Here is a 15,394-nt window from a genome sequence, read left to right on the forward strand (position 1 = left end):
ATTGGCCATAGCTGTAACTATGCCTGGTAACTATGTCACCAAGTGGTGATATCTATGCACTCATGCAGTTCAGGCTTTATGTGTGGAGGTGGAAGAGTATACAGGCACACGTGTGGTTAAGAAAAAAATAAGAAAAATAGGATGAGGCTAGAAGGCTAAGTAGGGACCAGATTATGAAGGGCCTCTTAAGCTAAACAGGGAGATTGTGGGGAGCTACTGAGTGCTTTATGCCCCACTCCCTGAAGAGCTGTGACCCTTCTGACCCTTTATCCTCTGACCCTCCCTCCCTATTCCCCTTTTCCCTCTGAGGGACCATCTCTTTACTTCCCCCCCTACCCCCCCAACTCCTTTGCTCAGAATGTGAATAACTGCCATCTAATCTTATGAGTTGGTTAACATAGGATGACAGACCATGCACTTGGGAGCCTGCTCTCAAAACTGTATCATATTTCCTTTCTAACCCTCTAACCCATCTCTTCTTTCAGTAGCAGCATTGAGGAAGGGGAAAAAGCAGGAGACACTCCAGTGGGAGGGTCTGCTTCTTAGCTAGCTCATCCCCAGCTTCAGGTAGCAGTCAGTTAGCTTCTGTCACTTTCACTTGTTCCCACCTAAAATTTAATGCTCATCTTGAACAATTAACTGCACAGGCTAGCTTTTTCAGGCCTGTGGCCTTCATGCTCATTAGCCTTGCTAAAATTCTCTTTTAACATTATTGGGGGTGGCACTGCTAGCAGAATAAAAGGTAAACCATTTAGGTGTTCCCAAGACCATATTCCATTCTAGTTTGCTCCAGTCTCGCCCCTGCTCAATGTCAGCCTTTCTTAACTTATGACTAAACGAGGTCAAATTTGGGTTCTCCCTGGTGGTGCAGCGGGTTAAAGCACAGCATTAAGAAGCTAAAGCCACCTCAGCATAAGTTCCATCCCATGTCCCTGACCACATGGCGTGGCAGACCTCTCCTAGCCCACCCGCTGCTCCCCTCAGTAGTGTACTTTGTCCATCTGCCTGTTCTGCTCCCCATTGTCTTTGGTGAATCCTCTCACTGCCCCTGCACCTCTGGCCTGTGTCCCAGTTTTGTATACATTAAAAACAACAACAACAACAAAAAAACCTTTAAAAATAATGTCAAATTTTGCAAATGCTGGCATCTTCAGGTCACTTTGTCTATCTCCCAAGGGTAAAATGAGATGACTCCATCTGGTACCATTTTTCTTAGGGTGCATTACACGTTACTCAACACCCGCACCAGGGTGGCCTACCCTCTCTGGGTTCTTGCCCTTTACTGGAAATACTAGGTTTCCTTAGTTCTAGCTTATTAGTACTTAAAAACACCAACAAAACCACCTTTTGAGATGTTCACATTATGACTGTCAATCAATGACCTATTTATTGTACAACTACCACCACCGAAGGACATTTTCATCACCTCCCGCCATGTGACCACTGGCATTCAGCTACCACAACCATCTCCACTTATTTCGCTTACCTGTTCTCTCTCTGTGGGTCTGCACTCTGGATATTTCATATAAAATGAAATACAAAGTACCAGCCTGCTGTGTCTGCCTTTGCCATGTACATCCAAGGGCTTCCAAAACAACTGAGGCAGAAATTTCCCCACTGCCTCTTGTCCCTGGCTCCAGTTGTTTATCTAGAAGCAGTCACTGATACAAGGAAACCAACAAGCTCCCCAAGTGTTGAGATGAACCCCATCTCCTCAGTTGGCATCCTGCAACAACGGTGAGGGGGGAGTTGGGCAAGCAGCAGCATTTGGCAAGTTCTCTGGCATGACCACCTCGGCTCAGTGTGTCAACCATAAAACCAACACTTAGTGAACGTTACTTAAAAGTATTTTTTTTTATTTAACTTTAATTTCTGAGGTAAAATACGTTTTTCTTTCAACTTCCATAACAAAATACAGAGCTATCAGATACCCCTGGAAAAAATATGTATATTATACATATATTTCTATAACATTACATCATATATATATATAATATATATATGCAAAAATTTGAAGACTTTATAGAAAGCGGAACATCTAAAAGGCACTGCACAATGGAGTTCATATTACTTACATTTTATGTACATATACACACTTTATTCTGCTTAAGCGGATAACTAGTGAAGTCATCTTTCATATGTGAATGTCTCACTCACAGATCCCTGCATCACAATTTATAACTCAAGAATGCCTAAATATTTCAAAACAAATTAACTGATAACTTACCTTCCCTCCCCTGCCCCCACTAAAAAAGGAAGTTCTTAAAAGTTTGGATCAAAGTATTTTTCCTTTTAAAATTAAAATATTCCGTTACTGCTCACCAAACAAAAAGCACAAACATAATTATGGAATAAATAAAAAACAAGGGACAAACAGCCAACTGACCTTACCCGCTTGATGAGAAGTGATATACTTCATTTTTTTAATGCTTCAGAAAGTATCTTGGCCCATGCAGGACCAGGGAGCAATAATTCTCTTAGTTGACAAGTTGGGTTAATGCAGTGCAGCTTGAAAACAGGGGCTGAAGGGACTTGGCGACTTGTTTTTCACTCCTAGCCATTATTAAAAAAAGAAGAGCACGAGCTCAGCAAGGCTGGATGGATGCCCCCAAGAGGCCTCCACTATTTTCTAAAATTTAAAAACAAACTGCATGAACAAGTTTTCGATTAGTGAAGTTTTAAGATTTGTAATTGCAAAGTCTTAAACATTTGGCACAGCAAAATTTGGAAAACTGGGGGAGAGAAAGGTCTCTCCATCCCCCCCCCCCCGTCAATCTGCTGGACAGTGATCAGATGCTCATGGAAGAGAAGGCCCAGCTCTGACCCAGGCTGGTGAAGAGTGCTCCAGTATTGGGTTGGGGGGAAAGAAATTACCTTCAACCCCTGCACTCCAGGAAATATCAAAGACCTCTATAGTTCCAGGTTCAATTGCTAAGCAAGCCCAAATTCGGTCTGTGTAAGGACCCTCCCCTCAACCCCAGTGTGCAGTGAAAATTCAACCAACAATTTACTGGTGGGATGGCAATCAAGGGAAATGACTGAACACCAATTTCTTAAAGCAAAGAAACATTTTTCATGGAGCTGAACATTTTTTTTTTGAGTGTTTTTTTTTTTCAAGTGTAAAAGCAGTGACTTTTTGTTCAAACAGAAGCAGCATCTAGGAATTCTGGCACTTGGGTTCTAGGGGGTTACAGGTATGCATCATGGATTTTTTTCTCCCTTTTACTTAAAAGGCCTCGTGTTTCTATTCCTGAGATCATACCGACACCTACTGGCGCCCACCTCCAGTGGACAGAGGGTGGCTAGCCAGCCTCCCTGGTTAGATCGGGCAATGCCAAGCAACAGTCCCTCCCCCACCTGCCTGGGCTTGCATTCTGATTAGAGGTAAGTCAAGGTGCAGAGAAAGTGACAAAAACACAACCAACCAAAGGCAGCCTGATGAAAGCCTGAGTTGCTAGGGTCCACTCTCCCAAACCACTCATTAGGGAAAGACAAATCACTCATTAGATCTGAATCAAACAAGGGGAACACACTTGCCATAAAACAGCACGACAAACTTACCACCCCAGAGCACATAGGAACTCACTCACCTGCTCTGAGCTTCCTGAGACTTTCTCATACACGCACTCCAGTTTAAAAAAAGAAATACCACCCCCACCAGCAGACACATCCCTCAAATGCTTCCTAGAGTTCACTTCGGATGAGGTGAAGCCAGAAATTTCTCCAACCCCGAGTGCATCCCTGTGCCCAGCTCCTTGCCCTGTTCAGATTATGAAGTTAGTTCTTTTCTTCCTGCTGCCAGGCGATCTGAGCCAGTTATTTCTGTACACTAGTTACACTCGTCTCCCCCCCTACACCCATCACACACACAGAGCTGGCTGTAGCTTCTTTCTCTCTGTCCCTAGTCCAGGCCCGTCTTGCTTCATGTAAGAGCATCACTTTTCCCTTCCGTTGTAACTGTTGGAAGGAAATTCCCCACAAACAATTCCTCACTGTCCATAAACTGGAGTCTCATGTAGGAGGATCAACTAATTATGAGAATCTGAAGAAGTGAGGAACATGGGAATGGCAAGAATGACAAAACCACAACAGGACACAAACCAACTTTCAGTCACACCAGGCCTTCGGCATCTGGCTGCCTTCTGTGTCTTCTGTCCACTTCTCTCTTCAATCTCAACCAACATCCACTTGGACCTCAGCTACCTTCTGCATTTCTGGGCATCATCTCGCCTTCACTCCCACAGTCCTGCCTTTCAACTACCCATCCCAGTAACATTCAGAGGGCACGACAAAATGCTGAAGCGAAATTTCATGTTTCCACATTCCTGGATGACCCGAACAGTTGCATGCGTCGTTTTACAGGTTTGACAGACCCGTATCATGTTGCCAGTATGTTCACTGTTAAGGCTCGACTTAAGGAAACGGCGAGAGAACCAGACACAATGGAAAGACATCATCAACACTGTCATGCCTCTTGGTGAACTGCTCAGTCACACTTTGGTTTGGCTCCCCAAACCCACAACGGAAAGGTAAGCGTGAAGATCATTTTTTGTGTTTAAAGGCATTGGGTTACTTTGTCCTGCCTCTTCTTTCTTCCCTGAACAAGAGTTTACAACTCCTCATGGCTTCTGAATAGGTGAAGTAGGTAAAAAGTCCAAGAAATTCAGAGCAGGCATGCTGTTTCATGCGAAGCTCAGCTCCTGCGCCTTCCACCCCACTCTGGCAGTCCACTTCATGTTTCCTGAAAACTATTTTTTTTTTAAAGGAAAAGAAAAACGCCAAACAACAAAGGAAAAAAGAGCAAAATCTGGATATTCCCCCTCCCCCCTTATTAGACTGAAATTATCTTATTCCTCCCTTGAAATAACATTTCGTACAAAATACTTAGTTATTAATGGCCTTTCACTTGTTCACCTCCCAACCATGTCCTTTCCCTTTTATGTATATCTCTCAGAGCAAAATAAATTCATTAATGGCTTTCCATATATAAATACAATAGAAAAGAAAGAAGTCTGGAACCTGAACTATCACGGGACCAGTCTTTTGGCCCTTTGGGAGTTTGTCAGAAAGTATAAGCCTCAACAGGAAACAGAGGCTCTTTCTCCTTTCAGTTCAATACCCTTCCCGTGTCCTACTCACCAGGAAAAGAAGTGTGTTCACATCCCACCTAATGTACAACTGAAGATACCCCATCCCATCCCCAAACAAAAATACAAGTCTATTCCCCTAGAATGATCAAACCAGTCTAATAATGCCCTCCCCCCACCCTATCCCAAAATCTTGCTACATAAATACACGTATGTATTTGATTATAGTATAAACAGCTCTCCATCCACTTCCAGTTCTAGGCATCTGCAGCTGCTGTGGCCAGGCCCCGGGCTCCTGGCCCACTCCAGAGGAACTTGCCACTCTTACTCAGCTCTCGGGCTTCAGGGTTATCATTCCAGCGCCGCTTCAACCGAAGCTTGGGGGGCATCAGGGCATCTTCCTTCTTCTCAGGAGCACTGGGTTCTTTGCCAGGCCTGTCCTCACTGTCTTCAGTCACCTCTGGAGGTTCTTCACTTGGGGTGCTAGTGGGCACTGAGGACCAGGTAGGTGGTGCAGCCGGGCGGGCAAAGATGGTGCCTTTCCCCTCTTCTACGGTCCTGGTCGGCACAGTGCCCTCTTCCTGGGAGCGCTCCTCCTTCTCTTGTGTCAACTGCCTGAGACTCTCGGGATCCTTTTCAGGGGCTGGCTCCACCTTAATTCTCGGGGGGCCAGGAGCCATGGTGGGGACAGTGACAGGTGAAGACTCCTCACTACTCTCTACCCTCTCGCGATTCTTCCGTCCAACTGGCGGGGGCTGCAGCTTGATAGAGAACTGGGCTGACTCCTCAGGGTGCATTTGGCACTGTAGTGGTGGGACCATGAGCCCTGGATACCGGGGAAATGTCCGGGGACTCAGATGGTAGTTGAACACAGAGCAGGCTTGAGAGTGAAGGTAGTGTTTCATTTCTTCGGGGTTGAAAGAGAAGCAACTGCTGCTGGTGAAGGGGCTCAGGCCTGGTGATGGGCTATAGGAGAAGATGGTGGGAGTCAGGGAGAGAGCTGGTGAAATGGGGACATTAAGGACCCCTCCTCGGCCAGGGATTGGAGAGACAGCAAAGGGACTGTGGGGGTCAGGGTACATCCCTGGCCGAGTGAACAGAGGAAGCATTATGTCAGGTTTGCGCTTCTGATGGCCAATCCCTCCACCACCAACAGCATTCCGGGAGGACATGAGATCCACACCGCGGCGCCAGTCAGCAGCAGAGCCTTCCTCCAGCTCTGAAAGCTCCACTTTCCTGTCAGCACCATTACTTGACTCCTGGCCAGAAGCAGTCAGGGAGCCAGTAGAGAAGCGCCCTGGCTGCACATCACCAGTTGGAGAATGGGTGTCGAGAGGTGGGAAATGGAAACGGGAAGAAGCGGTTGGCACTGGTGGCGCACTCTGGGGAACCACACCTGAGATGGAGAAGACAAAGCCACTTTAGGGGTCTGTTCAGTCATTAGCGGCACTTTTACTCATGTAAACGAGGACAAGATATTTAGGAGCAACAGGACTTTCTCTACCTGATTTAGTTGCCATCTTTCTCTAGTCCCTTACTCCCCTTATCTTCACAACACTTTTCCCTATGTGAAATACCACTTACTTGTTTATCTAATTCCAAGAGGGCAGGCAGGGAGTGCAAATTGCTCACAATCAGGTTTCTAGGGGTTCAGTTGGTGAGTGTTCAATAAGTATTAGTTCAGTGATGAAGGGACATAAAGAGTCTTCCTTTCTATAACTCTAAATTCTGTGACAGATCGTCTATTTCAATTATTAACTTTCCAGAGTCCTTTCTTTCATAATTTTGGCCACATCTATAAAACACCCCCTAAAACAAACAGCCCTAAAAATGACATGTCTGTAAAGCACTACATTAAGAGACCAAAGACCCTGTGCCTGTATCTCACATATATGGAAGTGAGTAAGATCATATAATTTTTTTTTGAATTTTTTTTTTAAGGATTTATTTATTTGTACATACAGAACTGGGGTACAGGCCAGAGGCTCAGGGGCAGTGAGAGGCTTCACCAGAGACAGAGTGGGGAACAGAACAGGCAGATCGACGAAGTACACTGCTGAGGGGAGCAACGGGCGGGTCAGGAGAGGTCTGCCACGCCATGTGGTCACCTCCGGGGCAGGCGGGAATCGAACTCATGAGGAAGCGGCTTTAGATTCTCAGTGCTGTGCTTTAACCCGCTGCGCCACCAGGGAGGGCCAGATCATATAATTTTAAGAAAAGATTAAAAAAAAAAAAAAAAAGCCATGTTTGTTAGGACAAATTGTTGCTGTTTAAGATTTATTTATGCATACAAGGAACTGGGGTGTAGAGCAGAGGTGTAGAGGGTGAGAAGATTCACAAGAGACAAGAATGTGTAGCAGAACAGGCAGATGAACTGAAATATACTGCTGAGGGCAGCAGTTGATGAGACAACAGAGGCCTGCTGTGCCATGTGTGTCACCTCCCTGGTCAGGGATTGAACTTAGGCTGCAGTGGCTACGGATAGCTTGATAGCACTGAGACTTTAACCCTACACCTATCACTCTCAAGTTCACTTGCTAACATTTGAAGCTCTAAACAGAAACCAACACTGGACTAAACATATCAACTTCAGAGGCTCACAAATTCTCAAGGCTCCCCAAAGATCTTCTGTTACACAGAGCATAAGCAAGGCTTCAGACACTGGGTTGGGTGAGAGGACCAAGAGTTCATCTGAGGCTTCAGAGACTCTGGGCTCCTGGGAGGGATGAGTGGCTTCTATCACTGATGAAGTCTGATGGGCTCTTTATATTCTTGACATGAGATAAAGGAGAAGGAAAAACAAGAAAGACCCAGTAAGTGAAAAGTACAGTGATCTAGGAGAAGAAACACAAAAAGTGCAAAAGATCTGGTGTGGGTAGAAACAGCTCCCACCAGCTGCCTTCCTTAGACAAACTCCAGAGTGGACAGGACTGCAGCTCTCCAGGCACAGAGATCTGAGCGGTGCAAGGCTAGAGCAGCAAGGCCAGAAGTTATGTCCACAGAAAACTGTTCTGCAGGACCTCCGTAGCTTTCCCTCTGTCCCACCCCACCTCTTAAAGCCACAAATTTAAGGAAAACAGATGTATATATTTTAAGTACAGTCAAGAGTGTGTCAGGCCAACTTCTGCAGGCGCCTATTAACATAGGCTAAAGTTCTCTTTTGAATCTTGATTTTGTATTAAGAGCATATATAGGGCCTCCCTGTGCAGCACTATGAAGCAATCCATGGTCACTGCAGCACAAGTTCAAGTCCCTGCCAGGGAGGTGACCCACAAGGTACAGCAGACCTCTGCTGTCTTGCCTGCTGCTCCCCACTCTCTGGTGAATCCCTCTCACCGATACCCCCACCCCCACCTCTGACCTATATTCCAGTTCTTGTATGAATAATCTTTAAGAAAAAAAAAAAGAGCATATATATACACTCAAAAGCAAAATACCACTTCTATGTGTTCTCAAGAACTGAGTAGAAGAAGGTCCAATCTCCTGAACAGTTTAGTTTTTTTTTCTTTTTAAAATAAACTGGAGGTTATCTCATTCTTTACACATGCTAAAGACACACTGTAAAGCTGCAAGAAGGAAATATGATACTTAGCATTTTCCAAATACATTTAGACTAGCAAAGGAGGACAAACCCAAGAGCAATGGTGAAGAAGCAGCATTCTCTACTCTAATTGACTGCAGCAGCCCTGCTTTATATATAACACGTTGAAATAGCATATCAAGATTTTCTTTAAAAACATACGTTTGCTGTTAAAAATAAGTTTAAATAATACTGCTTTGGAGTATTATTTCTTGGAGTCACCAAGAAACCCAGGTCTAGAAGATTTGGGTCTGAATTTTAGTTCTGGTACCTTACAGTTTGGTGAAGTAACCAGTTAATCTTTGACCCCTCCTCTGGTACGATGGAAATAAATAAAAGGCCTTTCCTACGTTCAAAAGGTTGCCTTCCACCTCTTATTTGTGGGACTCTGAATAATTCACCTTTCTGTGCCTCAATTTCCTTATCTATAAAATGGATAAGACAGGACTCATGAAAACTAAAACAATTAACATTGACCATATGTTAGATAACTGCATTAGAGCAATGTCAAACTTCCTGGGTGTGGTCATGTTTCCAAGGTTATGGTGACTGTCCTTGTACCTGGGAAATACATGCTGGCTGACATGCACAGGGGTGAAATGCCATCATGTCTGTGTCTTATTTGCAATTATATAGAGAGATAAAGCAAATATGACAATAATGTTAATGATTACTGAACCTAGATATAGTACATGGGTGTCCACTGTTCTATTTTTTCTAATTCTTTACAGATGTGAAGTTTTCTAAAAGATAAATATAAAATACTGGAACAGGGTAGGAGGGATAGATGGAAGGTCTCAAGCCTATCCTTGGCCCCAACCTGACAGGTAACCATTTTTACCAGTATATTCTGATCTTTCCAGTATTTCTTATTCAAGTATGACAGTAAAATATAATTAACCATGTGTTTTATAGGGTCCTTTTAATGACAAAAATGAGATTCTGAATATATTAGTACTTTTAATAGCAAATGTTAAATAATCTAACCTGCACTGTTAATAGTGGGCAGACTTGTGGGGAAAAGAAAAGAGAATGTTTGCTTTACTTTATAAACATCTGTATTTTACTGCTACATTGCAATCAGCATGTATTATCTCAGTTTTCACAAACACACAGATCAAATATAGCTGAACTATCACCCAACCATCTTAGACATGAGCTATCTGGCTTCCATAATCTAAATCCACACAGCTCTACTTCAGAGTGCTTATCATGTTCCACAATGCATTCTGAATTGCAATAAACCTCAAAAGCTCCAGCTAAATTTAAGTTCCTAGAGATAAAGAACACACCCATAACCTTTTTATATCTTTTTGAGTCTCTAGGGCTTAATATATTATCTGTTGAATAAATGAATGAATACACAATATATTAAATAAGACCTATACTTCAATACCTCAATCTCTCAGGAATTGCTTCTTGAAAAAATTGCTCAACAGGTAACTAACTGTATTCAACCCACTCTGACCAATCTTTGACTTTGCTGTTATCCTTAGTTTTAGCATTTGTAAAATATGGATATTTAAACATATACTTTATTGAACTGGGAGAACTGAAACAATTCACAAAAAAACACTAAGCAAAAGTAACTCCCTTAAGTGGACATTCAATAAGTGTTAGTCCTTTATCACCAAAGTAAACCTGAAACATCTGATCTATGTAAGTAAATGTTCTTTATGAATTAATGACTCCAGCTTTCTTGAATTGTCTATAATATAACTAGGATGTAATAAGCAATTATGTATTATGCCTAAAAGAAAAGTGAATGATATTTTGCTTCTCCTATCACTTCTTGATTAGGATCTGGAACTTAGTTAAGTATCAGTGTAGGTTTAACTGCCTTCAGGCAGAAGATACTGTGTTAGGTCACTACTGTTCCAGGCCAGTGTTTCCAGAGTGAAAGTCCAGATTTCTGTTATCCTGGAAAAGTATATCAGTTTCTATGGCTTATGGATGCCCCAATTCCAGGCTGCCAGGTGGCTGGTTGTTTGGGGCTTCAATAGACAAAAAAGAACAAATGGGGCATGCTATCAACACATTCTTCAAATCTGGGGGTACCCACCTAGCCCCAATATTTCCAGGTGCACAGGGAGGGTGCAAGAGTGAAAAATAGAGGAAATGGGATTCCAGTGGCTAGAACAGGTTTGATTTCCTAATGCCTCTCTCCCTAAGGCACAAGGAAAGAAAACAGGTTGTAATTAGAGAGATACATTCCAATACCAGTTTTTTTTTAAATGCATGCCCCAGGGACAAGAGGGAGTGGCTTCAAGAGAGATGGAACAGTAACGAAAGCAGTGTAGGCTAAAACCGCCCTGACTTGTTGTGTAGTAATTACACATCTGCAGTGGATCTCAGCATTACATTCTCTCAGCCACACCCCCGCTCTAATTTTTCAGGTTCTTCCAACTTTTCTCTGAGAAGCTGTAATGCTGAAGAATCACAAAATTCTTTGTTTTAACACACAATGCTACAAAAGATTGGTTACTGATGAGGCTAGTCAGAAACTAGTTCAGTATAATCTATTTCCTTGGGGAGGGGTATGATTTGCATCTTAAAAACACCAAAAAAAGAAAAAGAAAGAATAAAGAAAAATAAACCCCAAAACAGCAACAAAATCTAAACCTATAAATAGACTGCCTTTTGCCTCAGGCAGATCTGCACTCTGCGAGGAAGCAGTGATGGAAAGCTGTTGGTCTGAGGCCTAGAAGGGAAGCCCTGCTGCACTTAAGAGAAGGTCAAGTAACCCTACAGCCTTTCTCTAAGTTGTTAGTGCAGATCAAAGACACTGCTTTTCACTGTTGACAAATGAGCCTCCCCTTCTGTGATCAAGGATGCTGTGGTTTTGATGATATTCACTTGATAAGGGAGAGCTTGGTAGTTTCATAGAAAATCGGAAGTGTTTGTAGAAACAGGTTCTCAGTCTAATGACAGAGCTACTAGGTAGGGTGTTAAAACAGAGTTCTGAACTTAAAAATCAACACAAACCTAAGGAACATGACACCTAAAGAGGCTAGTGAGATCAATGATAGGCAAAAAGAGAACCAACCAAACAAACCAAACCAATCTCTCTCTGCCACAGAACCTAATGCTCCCTGTATGTGAGAGCAGGAAAACTTTCCAGCACCAAGGCAATACAAGGATCAAGGTACATTAGGGTTTTTAAAACCCTCTTATATGTGCCAGGTCCTACACTTGGGTTTTTAAATTTCTTTTTTCAATTCAAAATTCTTCCCCAAGTTGAATTTGCATCTTACCACTTGAGCGAATGTTGATGAATGGGTAATTGGGCATCACCAGCTTGTTGAAGTTAAATTTGTAAGTAAATCGTTTCCCTTTTGTTTTATGAAGGATCCTCTTATTGTAATAGTATCTGTAAAAACAGGAATGCATGTTAATTTATTTTCTAGTTACTGACAATTTTGGATCCACTTAGGTAACCATGATGAACAATTCTTGCTATATGTATTACAAACATCACTATCATTCTTTTGTAGTCTTGCCCTAAGGCTGGGAACCTAAGAGTATACTTTTCCCATTCAATTTTCAATCAAGTTCTAGTCCTTGGCTAGAGTTTTATAACGACAATCTCATTTTAAGATCATGAACATCTGTCCCTGACCCAGCCACTCTTCTCCATCTTACAACTTCAATTCTATAGTGTATTTCCTTCCTGTTCTACTGTATGCCACTAACTGCCTGGTTTCTCTTTTCTGCCTTACCCAGATGGGGACAGACAAGTCTCCTGAGAGACCTGATGTGGTTACTAGTCTCGAGGCCTTAATTCAAGGCACAAAGGAATGTAGAGCTGTTTTTATGGTGGCAGGTCAAACAATGGTACACCCTGATTTGGGAGACAGTAGTGAGCTTGGTTTGCTCCACTCTCAGAGGACTGAGAGGCTCAGCAAAGCTGTGACACAGATTTTATATTCACAAATAAAGAAGAAAAGCAGGGGAAATTCAATGGACCCAGAACCTCTATCCTCGTTTCTATTCAGTAGCAGAGATTATAAACTGCCTTCTGGCTCTCTGAGGGCTAAATGGTTATGAAATGTAAAGATTGACAAGGGGAAAAGAGAACCTGAGAAAACTTAAAGTGATCATTCTTTAGATGTGTTTTAGCAACCTATGAACTGACAGCTGAGCCCACAGATATGGTTCCAAAAGCGTCAGGTGAGTAGCATTCAGTGAACTCCTGTCCTGTGTACTTGCTTCACTTTTCCCAGTTTTTTCCAGGAGAGCCTAAAGAGAGAAATTCTAATAGATTTCCAACAGGGAAGTCTAAACTAATCCTCTGGATCATAAATGAGCTCCAATCCATGTTTCACCATACACTACCGCCCACTACTGAGCAGAATCAGTTGTCTGTCAGGATCCAGTGCCAACCGCGTTGGAATTCCCTCCTACATATAACCAAAGATATGCCTTTTCTCCTCCTGTGCCTGTGCTACTCAGATTCAACAGCTCTTCTACTCCCACTTCAATGTTACACATTATTCACTTAGCTAGTATAGCCTCTTATCACCTGATATCCTTTTTATCTAATAGTCACCAAACTGCTTAGTCTCCTGCTAATCTGTTAACACCATGGATTTGGGAATTCTTTTTCTTACCTGAGGGCCCGGCTCAACTTGTCATAATTCATCTGTGGTTTGCACTTCCTGCGGCCCCAGAGGCGGGCCACCTCATCTGGATCCTTGATGACAAACTCCCCGTACTCTCCCTGCTGCCAGGCGATGACATGGCGGAACTCTTCCTTCTGCAGCAGCTCTAGGATGAAGTGCCACAGCTGGATCTGCCGGGAGCCGGGGGAGGACTCTGTTTTATAGGCCCAGTCAGGAAACTGATACCCTTTAATGTGAAAAGGGCAAGATCAAGATAGTCAGGGGCTAGGTACATGCATACCAGTATCTTGACTTCACATTCCAATGTTCAGGATCTCTAGTGCTATGCAAACATACCACAAACACCCTTTCAGTCAGGGTTGGGGCTCACCACAGCAGGGAGAGAAGCATGGAGAAGTTACCTCCATGCTTTGACAATCATTAAATCTGAGAGTTGGGTAGTAGTACCCAGATGTCCCGATCACTTACTCCTTTATATGTTTTAAATCTCAGGCCTACTTCTATGAGGGCATTAAAGTTCCAAAGGAAATAAACAGGAAAGATAAGCTACTGTTTTAGGAAAACACAGTTGAAAAGTTGGAACTGTGTCTCTAACAGGAAAGAGACAACACTTGGGATGAGGGAGTGGTGACCAGACACGTTAAACATTCATCCACAGAGAACAAGCCCTCAACTGTCCTGACAGTACTCATCCACCCGTTGAGAGGTATCAGTTGTGCCTGGCATCTGTGGAGTAGGAAGAGCCCAACAGCAGAGAAAAGGAGCCAGTGAGGGACATTCCAGGTATATCAGAGTTGATTTAACACCTGCTCACCTCCACCTCCCTCTGGCTTTTCCACGATGCTACAGCCTGCTTTCATTTTCACCGTCCTGCTGAGAGATACAAGCCACAACAATTACTTTAAAGGGCTGTTTAATTTATTATCCTCCCAAGGTTTCTGGCACAGCCTTTTCCCAAACTTCCTTTTCCCTATCTGTACCTCCTTATGTAACCCTCTTTCTTTCAAACATGTCACCTCTAAACTGTTAATCCCCAAGTCATCAAATGATGGTCCTCTGGTCATCAGCTTCAAAGGCTGTAATTATCGCTCACCTGACTTCAAACCACAAAGTGTAAACACTGTCTTTAATATTTGTTTTCTTCCTCCTGACCAGTCCTTCAAATGTAAAAAGGAAGGGTACGGTGAAATAGGTCCAAAAAGGCAGCCAAAACAAGTCAAACAGTTTGTCTTCTATTACTAGACAGGCCTGGATGCCAAGATACACAAGCCTGAGTTACCCAGATGTACCAGTTTAAAGAAGAGTGAAAAAAAAAAATCAAAATCCATCTGATTGCCACTCAAAAATGCACATCTGATTTTGATTTATTTCACTGAATTATGTGAGATGGGAGAAAGAAAACTCCTCCCAATCAGAAACAGCTCCTTCCCTGAAAAACACCCTGGGATACAGGAAGTAAACACATCATATCATATGTACAGTCATCCTATACAATAAATATGTACTCCCAAAAACTGTTTTGTGGAAAAGTTTATATTTAATTTTTTTAATAGCAAAGGGGGAAAAGAAAAGCAGGCATTTCTGAGCATCTCCTGTCCAGTAAGTGCAGGGATACTTTGATGCGATCTGAATTCATTCCATGCAGATTTAAATTCCTCAATACATTTCCTGTTCCTAGCAGCAAGCTGCTTCGTGTCAGTCAATCCTTTAGTAAAAAAAGGAGGGAAGGGAGAAACTGCCAGAGGGAAATGCAGGCAGGAGAGGTCAGACCCACCTTCAAGCTCCCTAGGGTGGGTGACAGGCCCTCAGCACCCACATTAGCAGGAGTCTTGTGAGAATGTAGATGCCTCAGAGGCTCTAGGGTGGGGCGGGGAAAATTCCTAATCTTGGAAATTTCACTGATTCCTTTGAATCCCTTGACTTTTTCTCACCACACACATTAGAAGCAAGTTTTAGCCTTTAAAACTACCAGGGAATAAGGAAGAGATAAATATCCCAAAGGAAGGCAAAACCAAACACAGACACATAGTCATATACACAAGGTACACAATAAGGCGGCCCAGAGCTGAGGCAGGAGCTTCCTCTCCAGGCTGCTCCCATCTCCG

At 43.1% G+C, this 15,394-nt stretch overlaps 1 protein-coding gene across 2 annotated transcripts; it reads right to left on the reverse strand.

Moving 5' to 3' along the window:
• Positions 1-1,878: 1,878 nt before the first annotated feature.
• Positions 1,879-14,157, reverse strand: ETV3 (ets variant 3). 2 transcript variants are annotated; one of them, XM_004693865.2, is made up of 4 exons: positions 14,104-14,157; positions 13,278-13,515; positions 11,922-12,037; positions 1,879-6,483 (listed from the first exon to the last, which is right to left on the reverse strand). In XM_004693865.2, the coding sequence occupies exons 1-4, from the start codon at positions 14,147-14,149 to the stop codon at positions 5,345-5,347; spliced, it is 1,539 nt and encodes a 512-aa protein (XP_004693922.1). In that variant the 5' UTR covers positions 14,150-14,157; the 3' UTR covers positions 1,879-5,344. The 2 variants fall into 2 exon arrangements, with proteins under 2 accessions (XP_004693922.1, XP_012588869.1); XM_012733415.1 differs by lacking the exon at positions 1,879-6,483 and adding an exon at positions 7,772-7,858.
• Positions 14,158-15,394: the final 1,237 nt, after the last annotated feature.

Source organism: Condylura cristata, unplaced genomic scaffold, assembly GCF_000260355.1.
Source record: "Condylura cristata isolate star-nosed mole 26May11 unplaced genomic scaffold, ConCri1.0 scaffold00040, whole genome shotgun sequence".
Classification (NCBI taxonomy): Eukaryota; Metazoa; Chordata; class Mammalia; order Eulipotyphla; family Talpidae; genus Condylura; species Condylura cristata.